Below are 22,314 nucleotides of genomic sequence, written 5' to 3' on the forward strand. Positions count from 1 at the left end.
GAGACTTGAAAACCCCATAATCCCCAGGGCTTTGGTTAGAGTACTCAGAAGGGTCTTGCTTCAGTATTGGGGAATAATTAGCTCTAAACTAAACATGACATTGGTCCCACCTCAAAAGGAGTATACTGTTTCCAAATAGCTGCATCCTAGAGCAAAGTTCAAGGATATTTAGGGGGGGGGGGTAGTTCAGTCAGTTGACTGACTGACTCTTCTCTTGATTTTGGTTCAGGTCATGATCCCAGGGTCATTGGATCAAGGCCAATGTTGGGGTCCTTGTTGAGTGTGGAGCCTGCTTGAGATTCTATCTCAGTCTTCCTCTGTCTCTCTTCCCCGTTCATGCTGTCTCTCTCTTTCTTTAAAATAATAAATAATAAATAAGAATATTTAGAAGAATATAAAAACACCCAGCACCAACAAGGTAAAATTCACAGTATCTGCCATCTAGTCAACAATTACCAGGTATACAACTAATACAACCAGTAATGAGGAATCAAAACACCAACCGAAAACTGATCGAAGTTTTAGAATTAGTGGATAGGGGCATTAAAATAGTTATTTTAACTGTATTTTATACGTTCAAAAAGTGAAATAGAGACTTGGAAGATCTAAAAGAGACCCATATCAGACTTTAGAAAATGAAATCTATAATACCTGAGATGAAATATACACTGGATGAGATTAATGACAGATTAGATACTGTAGAAGAAAATATGAGTAGACATGAAGACACTGCAAGAGAAACTAAACAAACTAAACCATCAATACATATTTTAAAAATAGATTGATAGGACGCCTGGGCAGCTCATTCGGTTGGGTGTCTGACTCTTGGTTTTGCTTGGGTCATGATCCCAGGGTCATGGGATTAAGCCCCGCATCAGGCTGAGCTTGGCCTGCTTAAGGTTTTTTCTCTCTCTCTCCCTCTGTCCATCTTCCTCACATGTCCTCTCTCTCTCTCTCTCTCTAAAAAAAAAAAAAAAACCAAAAAACAAAAAACTAAAATGAAAAAAAAAATGAGCACCAGTGAACTGTGGGACTTTATGCAACCTAATGTATATACAGTTGACAGTTGAATAGTGCAGAGGTTTGGGGAACGAACCCCTGTGCAGTCAAAATCTGTGTATAACTGACTCCCCCAAAACTTAACTACTAATAGCCTACTGTTGACTGGAAGCCTTTTCAATAACATAAACACTTGATTAACACATATTTTTTAGGTTGTGTGTATTATATGTTGTATTCTTAGAGTAAGCTAAAGAAAAGAAAATGTGTCAAGAAAATCATGAGGAAAAGAAAATACATGTATATGTAGTACTGTGCTGTATTGAAAACAAAATCTACACTTAAATAGATCCATGCAGTTCAAACCCATGTTTTTTTCAGTGGTCAACTGTATATATAATTGGACTTCCCAAAAGAGGGGAGAGAGCAAATTATTTTTAAAAACAATGACCAAATTTTTTTCAAATTTAATTAGAGTAAATATGTAAACCCATAGAGCCAAAGTACAAGCAACAAAAAGAAATCTACACCAAGGCACATCATTATCAAATAGCTCAAAACCAGTGATAAAGGAAAAAAATCTTAATTGCAGCCAGAGAAAAGGCAGATTAGGTGCAAAGGAAGATGGGTAAGGATGGTAGCCAACTTTTCAGGGGAAACAGTGTGCATAGAGCAGAATCTTTAAAGTACTCAAGGGGTAAAAAGTCATAAACCTAGAATTCTATATGCAGAGAAAATACTTTCAAGTATTTGAAATACTTGAAAGTATTTCAAGTATTTGGTTTCAGCTCCGGTCATGATGTCGAGGTTCATGAGATCGAGCCCTGTGTGGGACTCTGTGCTGACAGTGCAGAGCCTGCTTGGGATTCTGTCTCTGTCTCTAAATAAATAAACAACAAAAAAATGAAGGTGAACTAAAGACACACATACAAAAGCTTGAAAGAATTCATATCCAGCAGATTTGGACCACAAAATATGTTAAAGGATGTTCTTTAAGTAGAAAAAAAATTGCATTTTAACATATATATAGAACTCTACTTCACAAGCTCCATTTCTGGATATTATTTTAACAGAGAATATATTATCCTGTAAGACTAATTTGGATGTGATCCTATCTAAAGGAAAGATGATGTCGACAACCTCAACATTTTTCTTAACCCTAGAATTTTATAGTTTTAGAATTTTAATGTAGCTTATTTTCTGCTTTTTCAAAAGACATTATTGCAAGAGCATCTCAAGCAGACGTCGTTACAATCGTGATTTGGAACAAGATGAAGCATTTATTCCGGTTGGAGAATCATTAAAAGACCTTATTGACCAGTCACAGAGTTCTGGTAGTGGATCTGGACTACCCTTATTGGTAAGATAAAATGTCATACAAACACAAATGGTTTATCGATACAGAATTTGCCCTCATATGATCATACACAGCATATTTGTTACAGAGTAGGGAACGTTACTAAACACACATTTTTTTCCCTTCTTATTTAGAAAGATAGCTACCGTAATGCAAGGAGAAATCAGTTAACAACAAGAAGTATGAAACAAGAAAAATAGAACAGGCAATTAAGATAGAGTCTCAAACAAAATTAGGGGGGAAAACGTGATCATGAGGCGCTATATAAATGCTAGAGTTAACTCTCAAGTTTTGCTTTTAACAGCCAACTTGTAGAGGAATCAGATATAAATTCTTTGCGTCTAAGGTTAAACTCATTGGCTGGGAGAAGTATAACTATTTCAAATTAATAAGTACTAGAGATCCAGATATATTTTTAATTTAATTGCATTTGTTTAAATACATTGATCTCTGATTTTTAAATTTATTGAATTCTGTAATTGAATTGGAAAGGTAAAAGTAAAACTATCTTCATATGCAGACCACATGATATCTACATAGAAAATCTCAAGGATGGTACCATAAAGTGAGTTTATCAGGGTTGCAGAATATATGGTCACTGTACAGAAATCATTGAATTTAGGTACACTGGCAACGAGTGGTTAGGAATTAATGTTTTATTTTTAAAAATGTATTTTAATGTTTATTTTTGAGAGAGAGAGCGTGCAAGCAGGGGAGGGGCAGAGAGAGAGGAAGACACAGAATCCAAAGCCAGCTCCAGGCTCCGAGCATCAGCCCAGAGCCCGACACTGGGCTCAAATTCACGAATTGTGAGATCATGACCTGAGCTGAAGTCAGGCGCTCAACCAACTGAGCTGCCCTGGCACCCCAGGAATTAAAAATTTTAAAGCAGTATCATTTAAAATAGCTTTAAAAGACATCATATATTTTAGAATAAGCTTAACAAAATGTATATAAGACCTGTGCACTGAAAATTAGAAAACATTGCCAAAAAATTAACAAAACCCTAAATAAAGGGAGATGTCTATCCTGTCTGTGAATCAGTAGATGCAATATTAAAATTTCAATGATCCTAAATTGATTTATAGTTTGCATTCAATATGAAATCAGAGCAAACTTTTTAGAAATTGATAAGCTGATTCTAACATTTATACGGAAATGCAAAGGACCTCGTAGAAGAGTCAAAGCAATTTGGAAAAAGAATAAAGATTCACTACCTGATTTCTGTACTTACTGTAAAGCTACAATAATCAGCACAGTGTGATCCTTACATATAAGTATGTATATCAGTGGAAGAGAATGGAGAGTATAGAAATGGATACAAACATCACTTGAATTGGGTGCCAGAGTAATTCAGTGGGGAGAAGACAGTCTGTTCAACAAACAGTGCAGGGAAGATTGGGCATACGTTTGCCAAAAAGTATATCTCAACCCTTATCTCCAAATACAAAATTACTTTGAAATGGTTCATAGACCTAAATGTAAAAGTTGAAGTATAAAACCCTTCAAAGAAAATGTTTTAGAAAATCATTGTGACCTTGGGTTAAGCAAGGGTTTCTTAGTGCACAAAAGGCATGAATCATTTTTTTAAATGATACATTGGACTTTTTTTTTTTTTAAGTTTATTTATTTTGAGAGAGACCGAGACAGTGCCAGCGCAGAGCCCAACGTGGGGCTTGAACTCACGAAACCGTGAGATCCTGACCTGAGCCAAAACCAAGAGTTGGATGCTTAACCTACTGAGCCACCCAGGCGCCCCGGTGAATTGGGATTTCTCAAAATTTTAAACTTTTCCTATTCAGAAGACACTTAAACAAAGGAAAAAATAAGTCACAAACTGACAATGCAGATCTGAGAGAATTTCTATTGCAGCATGTATAAAGAACATTTATAATTCAGTAATAAGGCTACCCAGTTTTTAAAAATGGACAAAATTTTGAACAGATACTTCCCAAAAGAAGATAAAAGAATGGCAAAGAAGCACATGAAACGGTGCTCAGCAGCATCAGGCAAATGCAAATTAAACATTAAAGCAAGACACTGCACATCCACTAGTGTGGCTAAGGCTGAGAACATTAAGTGCTGAAAAGAATATAGATCAGCTAGATACCTCATACATTGCTGATGGGAATGAAAATATTTCAGCCACTTTGGGAAACAGGTTGACAGTTGACTGAAAAGTTTATACTTTCTATACAGTGAAAGTTCTTCCACTAAGTATTTACCAAAGAGATATGCAGACGTGCCCACACAAAGACCTGAATGTGAATGTTCACAGCAGCTTTGTTTGTAAGACATAGGGTTGTAAACAGCCCCCAAATCCATCAGCTGGTAAATGGATAAACAAATCATAGTATATTCATACAGTGGAATACCACTCTTCCATAAAAAGAAACTAGTGATACAGGCAGCAACAATACAGATGAATTTCAAAGTGTTTTATGCGAAGTGGAAAAAGCCAGACAAAAGACTACATATTGTGTGTTTTCATTTATGTGATATTCTAGAAAAGGCAAAACTGTAGGGAAAGAAAACAGATCAGTGATACCAGCGCCTTGGGGAGGGGGTTGACTTTAAAGAGGCAGGAGGGAACTTTCTTGGGTCCTGGGAACGTTCTATATCTTAATTGGGGTGTTGGTGGTTGCATTACTGTATACATTTGTCAAAACACAGTCCTCAAAAAGAGTAGATTTTGTTGTATGTAAATTATGCCTCAATAATCCTGACTTTCTTTAAAAACTATAAAAGGATTCTGTAATAAATGATACATAAAGTTAAGTCAGTTTAGGTATGCACAAAATCTAGTCCATTTTAACTGCATTTCCAACGTGGACCTTAGGGTTCTTATTAATTTAAAATGACCACTAGTGCTTCTGAAAATTAAAGGTAGCAATCAGTGTGCATCTTTGATTCAATGAAAATGAATGAAAATACTTGTACTTTAGGTATTGCCCTAAACAAATCCCTATATTCTGTGAGTAGAAGGGAATAGAGTTCAAACAAATACATGTATACATAATAATAAAATTATAATTGTGAGAAGTGTAGCAGCTGCGAGGTATGCGTGTGCTATGAAGGTGTTCCACAGAGGAATAACACCCTTAAGTGAATTCTGAAAGCTGAAATAAGAGAAATAAGAGGGGTGGTGGGTGGGTGATTATAGCAGATGATGAGGCTGGAGAGTCAGGTGGGAGCCAGATCACGTAGGGTCTTCCAGACTTGAGTGGAAGATTGGTAACTGTCATTTGGATTTTGCTGCATGATGAAGCACCCCGAGCTTAGTGGCTTGAGCAATAAATATTTATTATCCCTCATGATTCTGTGGGTCTGCTGGACAGTTCCTTCTCTAGAGTTGCCCGGCTGGAGCTGGATGCTCCCAGACATGGCCAGGGCTTCCCGTGGTATCGTTCATCAGTCACAGAGTTCCCCAGCTCAGCAAGAAAGGGCGAGCCCCAGAGCACAGACACTTTTCAGGTCTCCACTTGTATCACGTTGTTCTGTTGCCAAGAGCAAGTCACATGGCCATGCCCAGAGTCTGTGGAGGAGACTACCCAAGGGGGTGTGGACTAGGAGTGGAATTATTTTGACCATTTTTGCAAATGGTCTGCCACATTGACCAATCCGTTAGTGTGTGATTTCACAAAATATGTTGTGCATTGTTTCATCTACTTTTAAATATGTTATAAATTCTAACAGGGCTATTGACTGGTCGTACATCCCATCCTTTTTGTTGGGATGGGCCATCAGACCACTTTCTCAGTCTTAGTAGGTTCCTTTCATCAGGAACTCCACAAACATTTTACCTTTTTCTATGAAGGTGCAGCGAACTATTGCCAAACAGATTCAGATGGTCCGGCAAGTCGGTAAAGGCCGATATGGAGAAGTATGGATGGGTAAATGGCGTGGTGAAAAAGTGGCAGTCAAAGTATTTTTCACCACTGAAGAAGCTAGCTGGTTTCGAGAAACGGAAATCTATCAGACAGTGCTGATGCGCCATGAAAACATACTTGGTGGGTACACGTTCGGTTTCAGTCGATTCTATACTCTGACACGGTTAGTGGGGTGCAGATAGAACCCCGCTACATGGGCTTTGAAAATATACATGAATTCGCTTATGTGTGTTTGGCTGAAGGAGACCCAGGAGAATACAACAGTTTAAGTACAAAACAATCCTGAATGCCCACCAACCACTTTATTTACTGTCCAACTAAGAAAACAAGAGTGAGTTTCAAATTGGAAGTAGTGTTAGTTTATTGGACTTACTCATACAGTAACAAAACCCAAGTTTTTGAAAGGTAATTTAAGCAGTTTTCTAGTATAACTTTAACTATATGTACCTTTTTGCCTTTTGTAAATTAAACTACCCCCCACCTTCATTTACAAAGTAGAAAAATAATTTAGGTATGATCTGATCAGTAGGGTACATAGACTCCTTTTAGCTTTCCTGACTTTTCAGCTACTATTTCCCTACCCTTTAATTTCGAGAGTGCATAGCGCATTGCCACAAGTATTCCAGACACTTAACTATTAGTTTCCTAGTGCTGTCATAACAAATTACCACAAACTGGGTGGCTTAAAACAACAGAAATTTATTTCCCAGAGTTAGAAGCCAGAAGTTTAAAGCGAGGGTGTCAGCAGAGCCATGTTCTTTGAAGGCTCCGGGAGAGGCCCCTTCCTTGTCTTCCCAGCTTCTGGTGATTGCCAGCAATTTTTGGCATTTCTTGGCTTGGAGATCACACTCTTGCTGTTTGTTGTCATACGGCCTTCTCCCCTGTGTGTCTCTGTCCAAATTTCCCTCCTCTTGTAAGGATGCTGGTCATTAAGTTAGGGTGCATCCTGATGTCATATGACCGCATCTGAATTTGATTACACCTACAAAGATCGTATTCCAAATAAGGTCACATTTACAGGTACCAAGTGGACATGAGTTGAAATGGGGGGGAGGGCAATGCTGTTCAACCCAGCACTCACTGACCTTTTTCTGAAGGGAAAGAGGACAAGAAAAAAGAAGGAAAGGAGCCTAGTATCATGGACCTGCTTGTCAGTGAGCCAGATGGAAAGGCAGATGCGATGAGGCTTGATGGACAATTGGGAGTTGGTTTAATTAGGAGCAGACTCTTAGTTGAACATTTTAACTTTATTATTGTAATGTGTCCACTTTTCAATTTCAGAGCTTTTCCACATTCCTTCTTCTTGTAGTTCTTCATGCTTAGAGAATCATGTATATGGATAACATCCCCCCAGGTTATTTTCTGATATGTGATCTTTTTCTTAGTCATATAATTGTCGTTTTCATGATTATCATTAAGATTATTTTAAAAGTATTACAGAATTGTAGAGGTGTGTGTATAAATGGCAGGAAAAACTTGGTAACACATTCAAGAGATTTTGTTAGGCAAATTAAATTTTTATCTGTACATGATGCCTAGGTTATTCTCTGTATCCTGAATGAACATTCATTATTCTTCCTACACACCTCCGATAACTAACCTTTTCAACTCATCAATTGAACAGGTTTTATAGCAGCAGACATTAAAGGTACAGGCTCCTGGACTCAGCTCTATTTGATTACTGATTACCATGAAAATGGATCTCTCTATGATTTCCTGAAATGTGCCACACTAGACACCAGAGCCCTGCTCAAGTTGGCTTATTCAGCTGCCTGTGGTCTGTGCCACCTCCACACAGAAATTTATGGCACCCAAGGAAAGCCTGCAATTGCTCATCGAGACCTAAAAAGCAAAAACATCCTCATTAAGAAAAATGGAAGTTGCTGTATTGCTGACCTGGGCCTTGCTGTTAAATTCAATAGGTAAGTGGTTCTTTGCCTGCTGCTTTGAAGTCATTTTAATCTCCAAAAGATATTTGCCTGTTTGGATTCAGGATAGTGGAGTTCCAAACACGTATTTGTACTTACTTCTCTAAAGAAATAGTGGGGATTTTTTGGTCTTGGTGTTTTGTTTTTCTGTTGTTTTTTTACAAAAATTGCATCCTACTGTACATAATTCTTGATTTCCTGCTTTTTATTGTTTTAGACATCGTTCTATTTCAGTTTATGTAGCTCTGCTTCATTTTTTAAAAGTTTATTTATTTATTTTGAGAGAGGGCATGCACACACTTGTGGAGGAAGGGCAGGGGGCTGGAGAGAGAATTCAAAGCAGGCTCCACACAGTCACCGTGGAACCAGTGTGAGACTCTAACTCATGAACTGTGAGATCATGACCTGAGCTGAAACCAAGAGGTGGATGCTTACCCAACTGAACTGTCCAGGCAGGCACCCCTGCTTCATTCTTTTTCACAGTGCTGATACAAAGTTTTCCGTTATATAGATGTAGTATAGTTTATTTCATCTATGACCTAACTGATGGGCATCAAAGTTGTCTGTATTTTATTATTTTTTAAAAAATACTTTAATAAACATTGTATTTTACCCATTTATAATATCCTCGAACACTTGTACAAGTATTTGTTTGTGGTGGATTCCTGGAGAGGAGGCTAAACAAGGAGTAGGTGCCTATCAAAGGATAGTGTGATTGCAGGCTGCCCCTTCAGGGGCCATGCATTGCTTTACACTCCCACAACAGTATACCGTTCTCCATCACCATTTGAAATTGTCAGTATTTTTTAAATAGAATTACCAAATTTTTAGGAAACCATTGAAACTATTTTCATATTGTTATAACTCTAGGAAACAGCAGGCAATTTACATTTCAGAATTCCTTTCAGGTTATAAAATAAAAGTACTCCATCTGTCCGTCTGTAATAAATTAATATTAAAATTGAAATCTTCTTCCCTAGTGGTTACAGTCTTCTGATCCTGTTGTTGTTCTTTGCCATTGTAGTGTTCACTGGCTCAACTATTCATCAGGTGCTGTTTAAGAAAACCTAAAATAGGGGCGCCTGGGTGGCGCAGTTGGTTAAGCGTCCGACTTCAGCCAGGTCACGATCTCGCGGTCCGTGAGTTCGAGCCCCGCGTCGGGCTCTGGGCTGATGGCTCGGAGCCTGGAGCCTGTTTCCGATTCTGTGTCTCCCTCTCTCTCTGCCCCTCCCCCGTTCATGCTCTGTCTCTCTCTGTCCCAAAAATAAATAAACGTTGAAAAAAAAAAAAAAAAAAAAAAAAAAAAAAAAAAAAAAAAAAAAAAAAAAGAAAACCTAAAATAGGGGCTCATGGGTGGCTCAGTCTGGTTAAGCGTCCAACTTTGGCTCAGGTCATGATCTCACGGTTTGTGAGTTTGAGCCCCGCATCGGGCTCTGTGCCAACAGCTCGGAGCCTAGAGCTTGCTTCGGATTCTGTCTCTCAAAAATAAATAAATGTAAAAAAAATAAAAAAGAAAAAAAAAAGAAAACCTAAAATACATTATATTAATCTCAGCTTCAGAGTAGTTTCCAGAACCTGCCAGAATTGGGGGCCTGAGCAACAAAGCATTCATGTCTTCCAGCTCTAAAATGTAGTCCAAGATTTGAAAAACCAATAAACATCATTTATTACTGATTGTCAATATGATTATGTAAACATTACTCACAATAGAACTAAGTGGATTGGATCCATAAAGAAGAAGAAAATGTAATCCTGTGTCACAGAGACTGAGTTTATCATGTGGGAATGGTAAAAACAAATGATTCCTCTCAGTTTAGTTTCATATTCACTTGTTCTGGGATATAATTATCTACCACTTTTTCTTATATTCAGTACTGTCGTTTTTCTTAAAGAGGCACTAAATTTGTTTGGTGACAAAACTTGACTTGATATGTAACATATTTAAGGGGTATGTTACTGTTCTAAAATCTGGAAAATGCTAACTTTTAAAGTCTATCTGGCCCCAAGGAATTCTGTTAAGGGAATGTGGAGATATTAAGTAGGTAGGTAGATAGGTTTTGTTTTAATTTTATTTTTTATATATTTATGTATGGGATATGTGTGTGTGTGTGTGTGTGTACACATGTAGATAAACTGTTTTGTTCCTGACCCTCAACCTGAACATTGTCTCTGTTTCAGCGACACAAATGAAGTTGACGTGCCCTTGAATACCAGGGTGGGCACCAAACGCTACATGGCTCCGGAAGTGCTGGATGAAAGCTTGAATAAAAACCATTTCCAACCCTACATAATGGCCGACATCTATAGCTTTGGCCTGATCATTTGGGAAATGGCTCGTCGTTGTATCACAGGAGGTAAGACTAGTTAGTGTGGTTCCAGTTATGTTTATATCCTCATTATTGAAAAAGCAACAGCTCCATTTATATAACTTAGATGTCATATATGTTGGGGATCAAGGCCACTGCCACATTTTGTGATTTCACTACAAGGACTCACAGGACTCAGCATATAGTTGTCCTCACAGCTAAGATTTATTACAGTGAAAGAATACAGATAAAGTCAGCCAAGGGAAAAGTGCACGGAGCAAAGTTCAGAGGCAATCGGGCACAAGCCTCCAGAAGCCCTCTCCCAGTGGAGTCACACAGGATGTGCTTAATCTCTCCAGCAGTGAGTTAGGACACTTGTGAAATATTGTCATCTAGGAAACTTCATGAGAGACCTAGTACCCAAAGATATTTTTAGAGCCAGGTTACATGGGCACCCTCCACCTAGCAAGTACCAGAATTCCAAACTCCTAGAACGAGAACAGGTGTTCAGCATAAACCATATTGTTTGCACAAACCGTCTAGGCACAGTGAGCGACCTTATCACTTAGGAGAAGTTTTATATGCGTGTAGGGGACTGTTTACCTGGCAAGTTCCCAGACACTGGCCCAGCACCAGCCCTCTACGCAGGCCTTTTCAGGACAGCAGTCTCAGGCCTGCCATGTTCACTATTCCCCACAAATCATGTTGTCTTTCTGCTGTAGAACAAAAAATAAAAACTGCATTCATTAGTAAGAACAAATATGTATGTAAATAATTAGACTAAAAAGGTAAATGAGCATTTCACCTTACTTTTTTTAAGGGATATACATAGCTAAGTCCATAAGTTTCATAGGACCCTACCCAGATGGAGGTAGAGAAAATAATTAGGCAGGAAAAAGAGAAGAACATACATTTACTGTTAAAAGTGAATCAGTTACTCTAATTTTTTTCTTCTTTGTGTAGGAATCTGTTTTAACTCCCATAGTTGAGTAAGAGGTGCTGAGTAGGTTGACATTTTTTGTGCCCACTGTGTTTTCTCACTCCCTACAGGGATAGTAGAAGAGTACCAGTTGCCTTATTACAATATGGTACCCAATGATCCATCATACGAAGATATGCGTGAGGTTGTGTGTGTCAAACGTTTGCGGCCAATTGTGTCCAATCGATGGAACAGTGATGAAGTAAGCAGAGCTCCGTCCCCTGAAGTGGTTGGTAAGTGTCGTCAAAGATCTTCATGTGCTCACCACACTCTCTTTACTTTTCAGTGTCTACGAGCAGTTTTGAAGCTCATGTCAGAATGCTGGGCCCATAATCCAGCCTCCAGACTTACAGCTCTGAGAATCAAGAAGACACTTGCCAAGATGGTTGAATCCCAGGATGTAAAGATTTGATAAACGGTCCTGAGGAGAAATTCTAGACTGCAGGAACTGTTTTCACCCAAGGAATGGGTGGAATTAGAGTAGAATAAGGATGCTAACTTGGTTCTCAGACTCTTTCCTCACTACACCTTCACTGGCTGCTAATATTAAACCTTTCAGTACTCTGTAGAATACAAGCTGGGAACTTCTAAACACTTTGTTCTTTATATATGGACGGCTTTATTTTAAATGTGGTTTTTGATGCCTTTTTTTTTAATTGGGTTTTTATGAACTACATCAAGACTTCAATCCTGATTAATAAGTCTCCAGACTCTGGGTACTGAATTCCCTGTTCATAAAATGGTGCTTTCTGTGAAAGCCTTAAGAAGACAAATGAATTCAGCGGAGATGGAGAAATACACACTTTGCCTTCTACCTGAGGAAGTTTAATCTGTTTGTATCCCACCTTTGTAAACAGCCTATGGATTATGATCTGTTGGGGATACTCCTTAGTTTATGATAGTTTGTCATGCTTTGATGGTGGTGTGTACACACGTGCACGCGCGCGCATACACACACACACACACACACACACACACACACACACCAGGATTCTTCTGCTGCCATTCGAATTAGAAGAAAAGAATTTATGGATGCACAGGAAGATATTGATGGCTGTTGGTTTTGTGCTTTAAAAATGCATTATCTGACCAAGATTCTCCAATCACATAAAAGCCATTTATTTACCTTGCAAGTGAGCAAGCTTCTCTGCCAACTTTATTTTTTAACATGAAAGTTGATACAAAGGCCAAAAGAAGTTTAAAGTGTCTGTAAATTTGGTCTGTTTTCCTTTCATTACCATCTTTTTCTTCCTCCCTCCCTCCCTCCCTCCCCACCTGCTTACTCTCCCCTCCCCTCCTCTCCCTCCCTTCTTTCCATCTCTTTCTTTTCTTTTTTTCTTTTTGGTAATTCTTACTTTTGTCCTGAGAATCATCTTATCCAAAGTTGGAACTTCCAATGCCATGAACCTTCTAAAGAAAAACACTTCTTATTGAAGTGAACTACTAATTACTGCATTTGATAGCAATGTAAGTGCCTATACCCATGTTCTATATTCTTTATTCTCAGTAACTTTTAAAAGGGAAGTTATTTATATTTTGTGTGTAATATGCTTTATTTGCAAAACACCTCCTTTACAACCATATTTTATATATGTACATACATGTATACTGTAGAAACCAGCTCCTGTGTACCTCATATCCCATTCTTAAGGGAAAAAAATTAAGAGATCATCAGAAAAAAAAGAAGTTATAAAGTAGAACTACATATAAATTTTCAGAATTAATGCATTCAAAAGCATATATCAAATCCAGGACTTTGTTATTTCAGGCATAGACTTTCAATAAGATGCTGTCATCTCATGTTTTCTTTGTGAAGGGATCCTCCAATTAGAAGTTTCTATTTCAGGGCTGACAGAAACTTACCAACAACTATTTTGGGCATTTAAATCATTTGAGACTTTTGGTTGTATGATTTCTGTTCCATAACTTGTGATGACAATGAAGAGTCAGGCAAAAAAAGCTCAGTATCTAGTGATATGACTATAGACTATGAAATGTCTGTAGCCATTACCTGTGTCTATTCCATAGAGCTATTATTCAGTACAATGCGACATATTTTATGCATGCCTTGTTATCCCAAGGAATAATTCTGATTTACTTAAACTTACACTTCTGTAATGCCTTTTTCCTGTTAATGTCTTATCCTGAACAAAAGCTCACTGGTGCATAAAGTGAATAGTTTTTTTTTGAATGTAACATAAAATAAATGTGATTATATCACAACATAGTTAAAAACCTTTAAAGGGGAGGAATCAGAGCACGTATCCATCCATTACCAAAAATCTGACTGGCATTTAAGGATGAAACTCTTATTTATACATGAAACTTCACAAATTTGAGATTTTCTTGAATAGTTTTGACTAAGCTTAGTAGTTTTCATCTAACATAATTAAAGTTTGAAGTGTTCATCAAAATCAGTAAATGTATATATTGATAGTATGCAATAACGTGCTCTTTCAGAATGTTCTCCCTGTGTCTGTACTGACCGATTCTAATCCATGTTGCCATGTGATTTAAGAACAATTCTGAGCTCTGATCGTAATCTAAGGTTGCTTTATTTTTTATTGGATAAACTATAGATCTTGGAAATTATTTGTCATCTTAATAACAAAGTATGTAAAGAAAGGCAAACTCTATTCTTAGTGATGTTAAAATAGTGTGTGAGAGCAGACAATTACAGATAGTATATAAGTAGACCACTATAATGATTTTTTTTTTAATAAATAGATCTATGAAAAGTGGTATCAAGAATTAACTTCAGCGGCTTGTTCAGTTAAAATATTTTCTAAGATAGCATGTTCTTTAGAAAGCAAATGATGCCATATTTGAAATACTAAAGTCCAAAAAATATGCATGAAACTTATTTTCTTCTCTCCTTCCTACTCTCACTGTTAAATTTCTAAGTTCACCCAGTAAGTGAAATATTTAAAGACTAAGAGGAAGTATTACATAGTACTATATAGTTAATAATTTGTAAAACCCCAGGAGCCATTATTTGGCCCCACTTACAATTTAGCTTGAATCTAATTTCTCTGGAAATGTCTTCACAAAAGATATTTCAGTCAACATTAGAAGTGTCCCTAAACTTAGAGAGTGGCCTATAGCTTTTGAAAATTATGTTTTACAGAATGTGCCAGATTTTTTATTTATGCAGTCTAAAAATACTCAGTACCTTTTTCTTTCATACGTTTTACTTCTATTTAGGACAAAAATGTAATACAACTTTTAAAAAATCATGTATCTCTTAAACTGGCCCAAGATCAAATTCGATATTGAATTATTTATTCCAGGCAAGATGTTATAAATTAAATCACTTATGTTTCTTTTCATACACATTGTTTGGAAATGTTCCAAATACCTAAATTAACCTCAACAGGAGAAATGCTAATTGATTTTCTAAAAAAGATTGTTGTAGCTCTTGTACTGTCGAAAGGGGTGGTATTTATTACTTGCTTGGGTCAGGTGTTAAAATAGGGTAGCAGTTCATCGTATTGCCTCAGTGCTGTTATGAGAGTTACAGTGGAAAACCGCACAGAGCTGACTTGTGCATAAACACCAAATTAAATCTCCGGCCGGCAGCACGTGAAGCCACGTGTGATGATCATCCCGTAAGGAAAGTATGTGAATACTGCTTTTGCAAAGGAGTAAATCTATTACTGTAATTGTAGCTTGTGCTCTGTACTATGCTTTCAGTGGAATTATTTAAGCTCTTTTAGTGACCATTGTCCTTGCCCATTTAAAAACTAAAATGTAGTATATATATTGTATAAATGAAAATATCATTATAGCTTAATTAGGGAAGTTGTACATAGACATCAAAAGAAGGGTTAAAAACAAGCAGTTTTATTATGCAATTGTAAAACACCAAAAATATAGATTCATCTTTGATATGTAACACACTAAATGTATTTTGTACAGCATCTGGTTTAAAAGGTGCCTTATTAAGTTTACCATTAATTGCTTTGTTCTATATATAGATTACATCCAATGTATCATTTTTAAGTAAATAACCTTATTTTAGTATACTTTAGTGATGTGTTTTGTGATACTCTGCTCGGACAGTATTGTGTGTCAAAAGTCACATGTCTGGTGAGATTTTATAGCAAGTTAGTGTATGTACACGTGTCTCTGAGATGTGCATTTCAGCTACTGGAAATCCAGTGTGGGACACACAGCAGGTAAGTGACCACACACTCTTTCCTTCATGTAGATAGAGAAGTTACAAATCTATTACAATGAAGGGTTGTTTCCCTTTAAAAAAACTTTTTTTCTAATTCTAAAACGATGCACTCATTGCAGAAACTTTGGAAAACATAGAAAAGCATAAAGAAGCAAATAAAATCACTCACAATTCTGCCATGTTACCCCTATTCACTTTTGGATGTTGCCTTTCACTCTTTTCTACTGCATACTTTCTACAAAATTAAGACCATAGTATGTCATTAATATCCATCGAAACAACTTAAAAAAAAAGTTGAATACATAATATTCCAACAAGTAGATGGAATAATTTATTTTTGTAATTCCCTGTTGAATATTTGGGTTATTTCCATTGTTTTCAAAAATATAACGAATGTATTGCACATCCGTATACCTAAATCTTTTAAATCATGAATTTGTTCTCTTAGATTACATTCCTAAAAGTGAGACTAGTGAATATGAACTTTTAAAGGAGTATTTAAGATGAAAAAAATCAAAGGTTCTTGGTTAAATGTTGCCATATTTCTGCCCGGAGGGTTTCTCGTGGACACTCATACTAGTCATGTCAAGAGAGGGTTCATCTTGCTATGTTGCTTCCAGTTTCCATCTCTCTCTGCTACCATAGTGCCTGGTTTGTTGCCATTTAACTCATTTCTTTTTTTTTTTTTTTTTTTAGCGTTTATTCACTTTTTGAGAGACCGAAACAGAGTGTGAGCAGGGCAGGGGCAGAGAGAGAGGGAGACACAGAATCCGAAGCAGGCTGCAGGCTCTGAGCTATCAGCACAGAGCCCAATGTGGGGCTTGAACTCACAAACCATGAGATCATGACCTGAGCCTAAGTCAGACACTTAACCAACTGAGCCACCCAGGTGGCCCCAGTAACTCATTTCTTTATTGAGAGTAATGGAATCCATTTACCTGGCTTTAACAGTGTTCTTGCTTGCAGCAAACGCTTTGTTAAAAGCTGGAAATGCAAGGAGGGACAATAGCTCTCCTTCTGTTCTGCAGCAGTTTCATTTACCCTCCTGCATGTATTCCCAACACCAATCAGAACTGTGGGCAGTTGTGTGTAAATTCAAGTGTACCTTATGATGCCTGAGGCACTTGAACATGTTAAATCATCATAAAAGGTTTGGGACTAGTCAATGGTCTCCTTGCCAAAAAAGATGCATGGTTGGAGATAGCCTATTCTAGATTCCTTCCTTACAGGAATCCCCATTTAGTTTCACTGTAAGATGCTTTCTTGAAACAATAGCACACACTCTCCTGCAGCCTGGGAAAGAAGAAGCAGGCATTTCTTGGGTCTATCAAATACTTGCTAGCTTTCCTTCTGTTAAAGGCTGACTCAAAATGTGGATCAGTATATTCATTTTTCCTTCCCAGCATAATCTGTTACTCTCACTGATTAGTTGGAATAGTGACTATTTCCAAGGTTTCTTTAATAGTAGTAGGACTATTAGAGTAAACATTAAGGGATGAGGACACTATTCTTTGAGAATAATCTAATCCTTGTAGGTAGTTTCAAGCAGACGCTAATTCAGTCATTAAATCTTCACTCACTTGGAGAAATATTTATCTGCCTGTTGCTAGCACAAGGACCATTTCTGGCACTTTAGACTGTATGAAGTTAGATGCGTGTTCCTGCAAAGCCTTGCTTCAGCCCTTGGAGCAGTCCAGCCGTGACTAAGCAGACACGGTGCACCGCAGGTAGCCAGCCAGCAGTGTAAGGCAGAGGCCACCCAGTGGCACTGCACTGCACTGGTCTTGGAGTTCAGTCCTGTGAGCTCAGGTTAAGAGCAGAAAGAGACAAGTCCCCTAAAGCCGGAAAGCAAGAGGAGGCTTAGTTCAAGTGCGAAGGTACACCCAAAAAATATTCCAGATCGAAGCCAAGGCTGGGGCTGAAAGGTTAATCCCTAATTGCCCTTTGAGGTAGAGATTGTTACTCTCCTGTTTAGATGGAATATGTGTGGCCTGCCTCTTACGCCCCTAAACCGGATAGTCCTGGCCTTTGTCCAGTTAGTTTTACTGAGTGTCCACATGTCTGCTCAGAACGAAGTTCAAGGTGATTCCAGCTTCCCCAGTGCTTCCTACCTCCACCTCAGTGCTCTAAATATCCCTCTACAGGGAACCTGAAATGTTACCGTTATTTGAAAGTCAAAGGTCAGTATGAAATACTCAAAATATTTTCAAGCTAGAGGAAGAAAGAACTAAGGCCTTCGTCGTTGAGAGGGGAGCCGTTTTTAAAGCAAAGTGAAAATTGGCTGATGACTGAGGTTGGTGATGGGCACCTGCTGCTCTGCTCGCTGCTACTTGCTGCATGACTAAAATCCGAGTAAGCGTTAAAAACTATTAAAAAGACGATTGAAAGGCCGTGGCAAAATAAAAGACCAACACTGTTATGGAAGACATTTCAATCAAACACTTAAAAATCAAAGCTTATTGTTTGGTTCTGTCTTCCTTCTTGGCTAGGACTTTGGCTGGAGATAGAATCTAACTGAAGATACTTCCAGCATCCCTATTGCCAGTAAGAAGTCTGATGTGTCTAATTCAGTCCACTGTAATTTAATTTATTTCATTCAAGAAACAGGATTTTTTTTTTTTTTTTGATGTTTTGAAGTTTAAACTTGCCATGTCTGGATACATTTCTTTGTGTTAGTACTAACTGCATGTTTTTAACCTTTCCTTAAACCTGAGAACTTCCACTATTTCCTCCCTTTCCTTCTTTTACTTTTCTTTCTAGAACTCCTATTAGGCAAATATTAGGTGTCCTGGATGTTTCTTCCATACTTCTTAGTCTGTCTCTCCTTTGTTCCCTCCTACCATCTTCTTTTCAGCCCATCTACTAAGTTGTTTTATTAAACCAAAGGTTTTTTTTAAATGTCTATTTATTTTGAGAGAGAAGGAGAGAGATCCCAAGCAGGCTCCACTCCGTCGGTGCAGAGCCCAACACGAGGCTTGATCTAATGAACTGTGAGATCGTGACCCGAGCAGAAATCAGGAGTCAGATGTTTTACCCACTGAGCCACTCAGGTGCCCCTCCACCAAATTTGATTTTAGCTTTTTTTTTGAAATAACTTCAAAATTCCAGAAAAGTTGTAAAAATAGTATAAAGAATGCCGTTTACCCTTCACCCAGATTCATAAACTACTACTACGTTTTGCCACAATTACCTTATCAGTCTGTGTGTGTGTGTGTGTGTGTGTGTGTGTGTGTACAGGCATAAAGGCTTGTCTTGGAATGTTTGTGCACACGTGCGTGCATACATACATACACCTTTTCTGAACTATTTGGATTAAATTACAGAGCTCATGCTTCTTTCAATATTTCAGGGATATTCTATTACATAACCATTAGGTACAGTTTTCAAAATCAAGAAAGTTGACATTGACACTATAATCATCAGCAATACTGTAACCTGCAGACCTTTGCCAGTTTATTCTAATAAAGTCCTCGAGAGCACACTTTCTGGGCCCAGAATCTGTCGCATTGCATTTAGTTGTCATGAGATAATTTGAGACTGTCCCAGCCATTGGTAATTCCAGTGTGAATCAGTGGTTACAAAATAGTAACTTTTGCTTGCATTATTACATTTACATTTATTAATTGGCATTCTGTAAGGAAGAGGTCTAGCTTCCCTTCCTGTTTATTTTTTATTATCAGTAGGAACTCATGGATTCTTATTTTATATAAGGAGTTACAGTCTATGAGGTCATTATTTGTTTTGATGCTCAAGTTGATTCAGACTTGACCCCTGGAAATTCAAGTTGGCTCTTGAGGCTTTTTCCACATGCCCATCTTTTTTTGAGCACTTCTTACCTTTTGGGGGGGCTGAAAAGATGTTCCAGGGTCATCTGGTACTGTACCTGCCCCAGCCATGGGGTCAGCCATGCTCCCAGGCACTCTGATTCCTTTTAGAGAGGATGGTATTTAGAAACCAGAATCTGAGTGGCAAGTAAGATTTCCAGTTTCCTGTTTTGTTGTAGAGACTTGAATATTCCAAAATCTTCACGTTTTTTCAGTTTTGTATTCTCTTGTTCATGATGTTGGTTTTCCACAAATATTTAGCACTTTGGTGTAGTTGCTAATCTTTGCGTTACTGAACCCCTGCTCGCATCAGTTCAGTGTTCCTCAGCTTCCTGTTTTTATCAGGAAGTGATGGGGTAATAGCTGTTTGTTAGAGCAAAAATTGAGAAATGATCCTTTCTGGGGCACCTGGGTGGCTCAGTCGGTTGAGTGTCTGACTCTTGATTTCAGCTCAGGTCATGATCTCACGGTTTGTGGGTTTCAGCCCCGCATCGGGCTCTACACTGACAGCGAGGAGCCTGCTTGGGATTCTCTCTCTCCCTCTCTCTCTGCCCTTCCCCCACTCATGCTCTCTCTTTCTCTCTCTCTGTCCCTCCTCCCCTCAAAATAAAATTAAAAGAAGTGATACTTTCTCTTTGCCTACTCAAGAGGATTCAGGCTTTTCCCACTCCACATGTAACTCGCCCCCCACCCCCACCGCCCCTCAGCAAGTTTTGTCACTGTTAGGCCAGGTTTGGGGGGGCTTTCTTGATGCAGGATGGAGAAACGCTGCTCAGACCAGAGCTGATGATGTTTGATATTTTCAAGAGAAACCTAGGATGCCAGCGTTGCTGCAGAGCAGCAGAGGAAAGGAGAGCTTTAAGAAGCATCTTTTACAGGGGCTCCTGGGTGGCTCAGTCGATTAATCGCCAACTTCAGCTCAGGTCGTGATCTCATAGTTTGTGAATTCGAGCCCCACATCAGGCTCTCTGCTGTTGGCAAAGCACCCGCTTTGAATCTTCTGTCCTGGTCTCTCTGTCTCTCCCCCACTTGTGATCGAAACTCTCTCACAGAAACAAACATTAAGAAAAAAAAAAAAAAAAACAGATCGGCCCCCTACTTCGGCTCAGGTCATGATCTCACAGTTGGTGGGTTTGAGCCCCATGTCAGGCTCTGTGTTGACAGCTTGGAGCCTGGAGCCTGCTTCGGATTCTGTCTCCCTGTCTCTCTGCCCCTCCCCCACTCTCTCCCTCTCTCTCTCTCTCAAAAATAAACGTTAAAAAAAATTTTTTAAAGGAACATCTTTTACAGACCATATATCCTCTCCACAGTGTTTCTGAAATAAAAAAGTTGTTTCTGAAATAAAAGTAAAGGTCAGGCGTTACTTCGACAGTATGTTGTGGTCTGGGAACATGCGTCTGGACTGCTGCGGGTAAGGTTATCCATGTCTTCTGGGAGCTTCCTGCCTCCACGGGCAGTAGCCAGCCTGCAGGTGGAGGCCCAGGATCGCCCCGCACTGCCTAGGTCGGGGCAGAGGCCACCGCCGCCAGCCGCTTTGCACAGGCAGGGGACGGCTGGGACCCCGGGCCTGCTGCCCCTCAGCTGTATCGCCTCTGCTCACCCCCTCAACTGTCTTAGGGGCTGAGTTTCAGTTTGGGGTTCCCTCGAAATCACTCCCATCTCCAGGAGTCTCAAAGGTTTTGGGTTATGATTTCCTACTCCTATTTCATTTTGTACTTGATCCCCTCTACTTCCCATTTTTCAGGAACTAGGAAAATGTTCTGACCTGCTTATGGTACCCTTTCTTGTTTTTCAATATTGTTTTTGAATATATTCGTGGTTTTTTTCTCCCCATCAAATTTGGGGACGTAGGGATACCACCATTGCCTCATTCTGGATGCCACAGTGAAGTATGTTTTAACCCCTGGGGAACACTACGGCTGGTAGGCAATGGAAAAAGAGTCTACCCAGAGATATTAGATGCCATAGTGGAGATCAGAAATCTGTCAAGTGAACTCTAGAATTCTTGCTAATCTGGTGTCTTCATTATAGAAGTACTTAAACATAATATTAAGGTTTTGTGAAATTGGTTTTGTTGACTGGAAAGCATCCTATTTAAAAGAACCACTGTTGGGGTGCCTGGGTGGCTCAGTTGGTTGAGCGTTGGGCTCTGCACTGAGCGTGGAGCCTGCTTAAGATTCTCTCCCTCTTCCCTTCCCCCACTTTCTCCTCGCTCTCGAAATCAAAATAAAATTTAAAAATAAATAAAAGAACCATTGTTTTCTCCAGTTCTCATCCCAGAAACTTCTGGAGCGATTCATCCATGCTGCTGGCAGAATTTACCAATTAGCACTTGCATTTACAACCTTCCTGTTGAAGAGCACCATGCCACGTGAGGGTTAGAGGACGTATGTCCGTTATGGAGATGAGTTCACTCTGTTTATCTGTAATACATTCCAAATGAACATCTTAAATGGTAAGACCACGCTACCCTAACATTTCCACTTAGTACGGCTTGACCAACAGTAGCCAGATTGAGCAGAAAGAAGACACAGTGAGGTCTTTCTAGCAGCAAGGGGGGCCTGTACTGGCTTCCCAATCTTTGGTCGGGAATGGCCCAAATGCATCATGCCTTGGGTTGGGATCAGTCTTGGCAACTGAGAGCCACATTGGGCAAGAGGCCCTGGCCAGAGCGAAGGGCAGGAAGGCCAGAGTCAGCCCTGTGGTCGAGATAATAAAACACCAAGACACTTAATGAAAGCTATTAGCCTAGCCACCTCATACTACCAAAGGAAAAAGTTCAGAGAGGTGGTGGTTTACTCCAGGGTCAAGCTGTCAGTGGCAGAACGGCCTGGCACACACTTCTTTGAAC

General features: G+C 38.9%; 1 protein-coding gene across 2 annotated transcripts in view; it reads left to right on the top strand.

Moving 5' to 3' along the window:
* BMPR1A (bone morphogenetic protein receptor type 1A) overlaps window positions 1–15,484 on the top strand; it is a 139,444-nt gene extending 123,960 nt beyond the window's left edge. For both annotated transcript variants that reach the window (XM_086680192.1, XM_086680193.1), the window contains exons 8-13: window positions 2,215–2,359; window positions 6,174–6,366; window positions 7,871–8,168; window positions 10,353–10,528; window positions 11,531–11,661; window positions 11,746–15,484. In XM_086680192.1, the coding sequence (XP_086536318.1) occupies window positions 2,215–2,359; window positions 6,174–6,366; window positions 7,871–8,168; window positions 10,353–10,528; window positions 11,531–11,661; window positions 11,746–11,871 (1,069 nt within the window). In that variant the 3' untranslated portion in view covers window positions 11,872–15,484. The remainder of the gene's footprint in view (window positions 1–2,214; window positions 2,360–6,173; window positions 6,367–7,870; window positions 8,169–10,352; window positions 10,529–11,530; window positions 11,662–11,745) is intronic.
* Window positions 15,485–22,314: the final 6,830 nt, after the last annotated feature.

The sequence above is a fragment of the Puma concolor genome, chromosome D2 (assembly GCF_028749965.1).
Source record: "Puma concolor isolate L17-30 chromosome D2, mPumCon1.1.hap2, whole genome shotgun sequence".
NCBI lineage: Eukaryota > Metazoa > Chordata > Mammalia > Carnivora > Felidae > Puma > Puma concolor.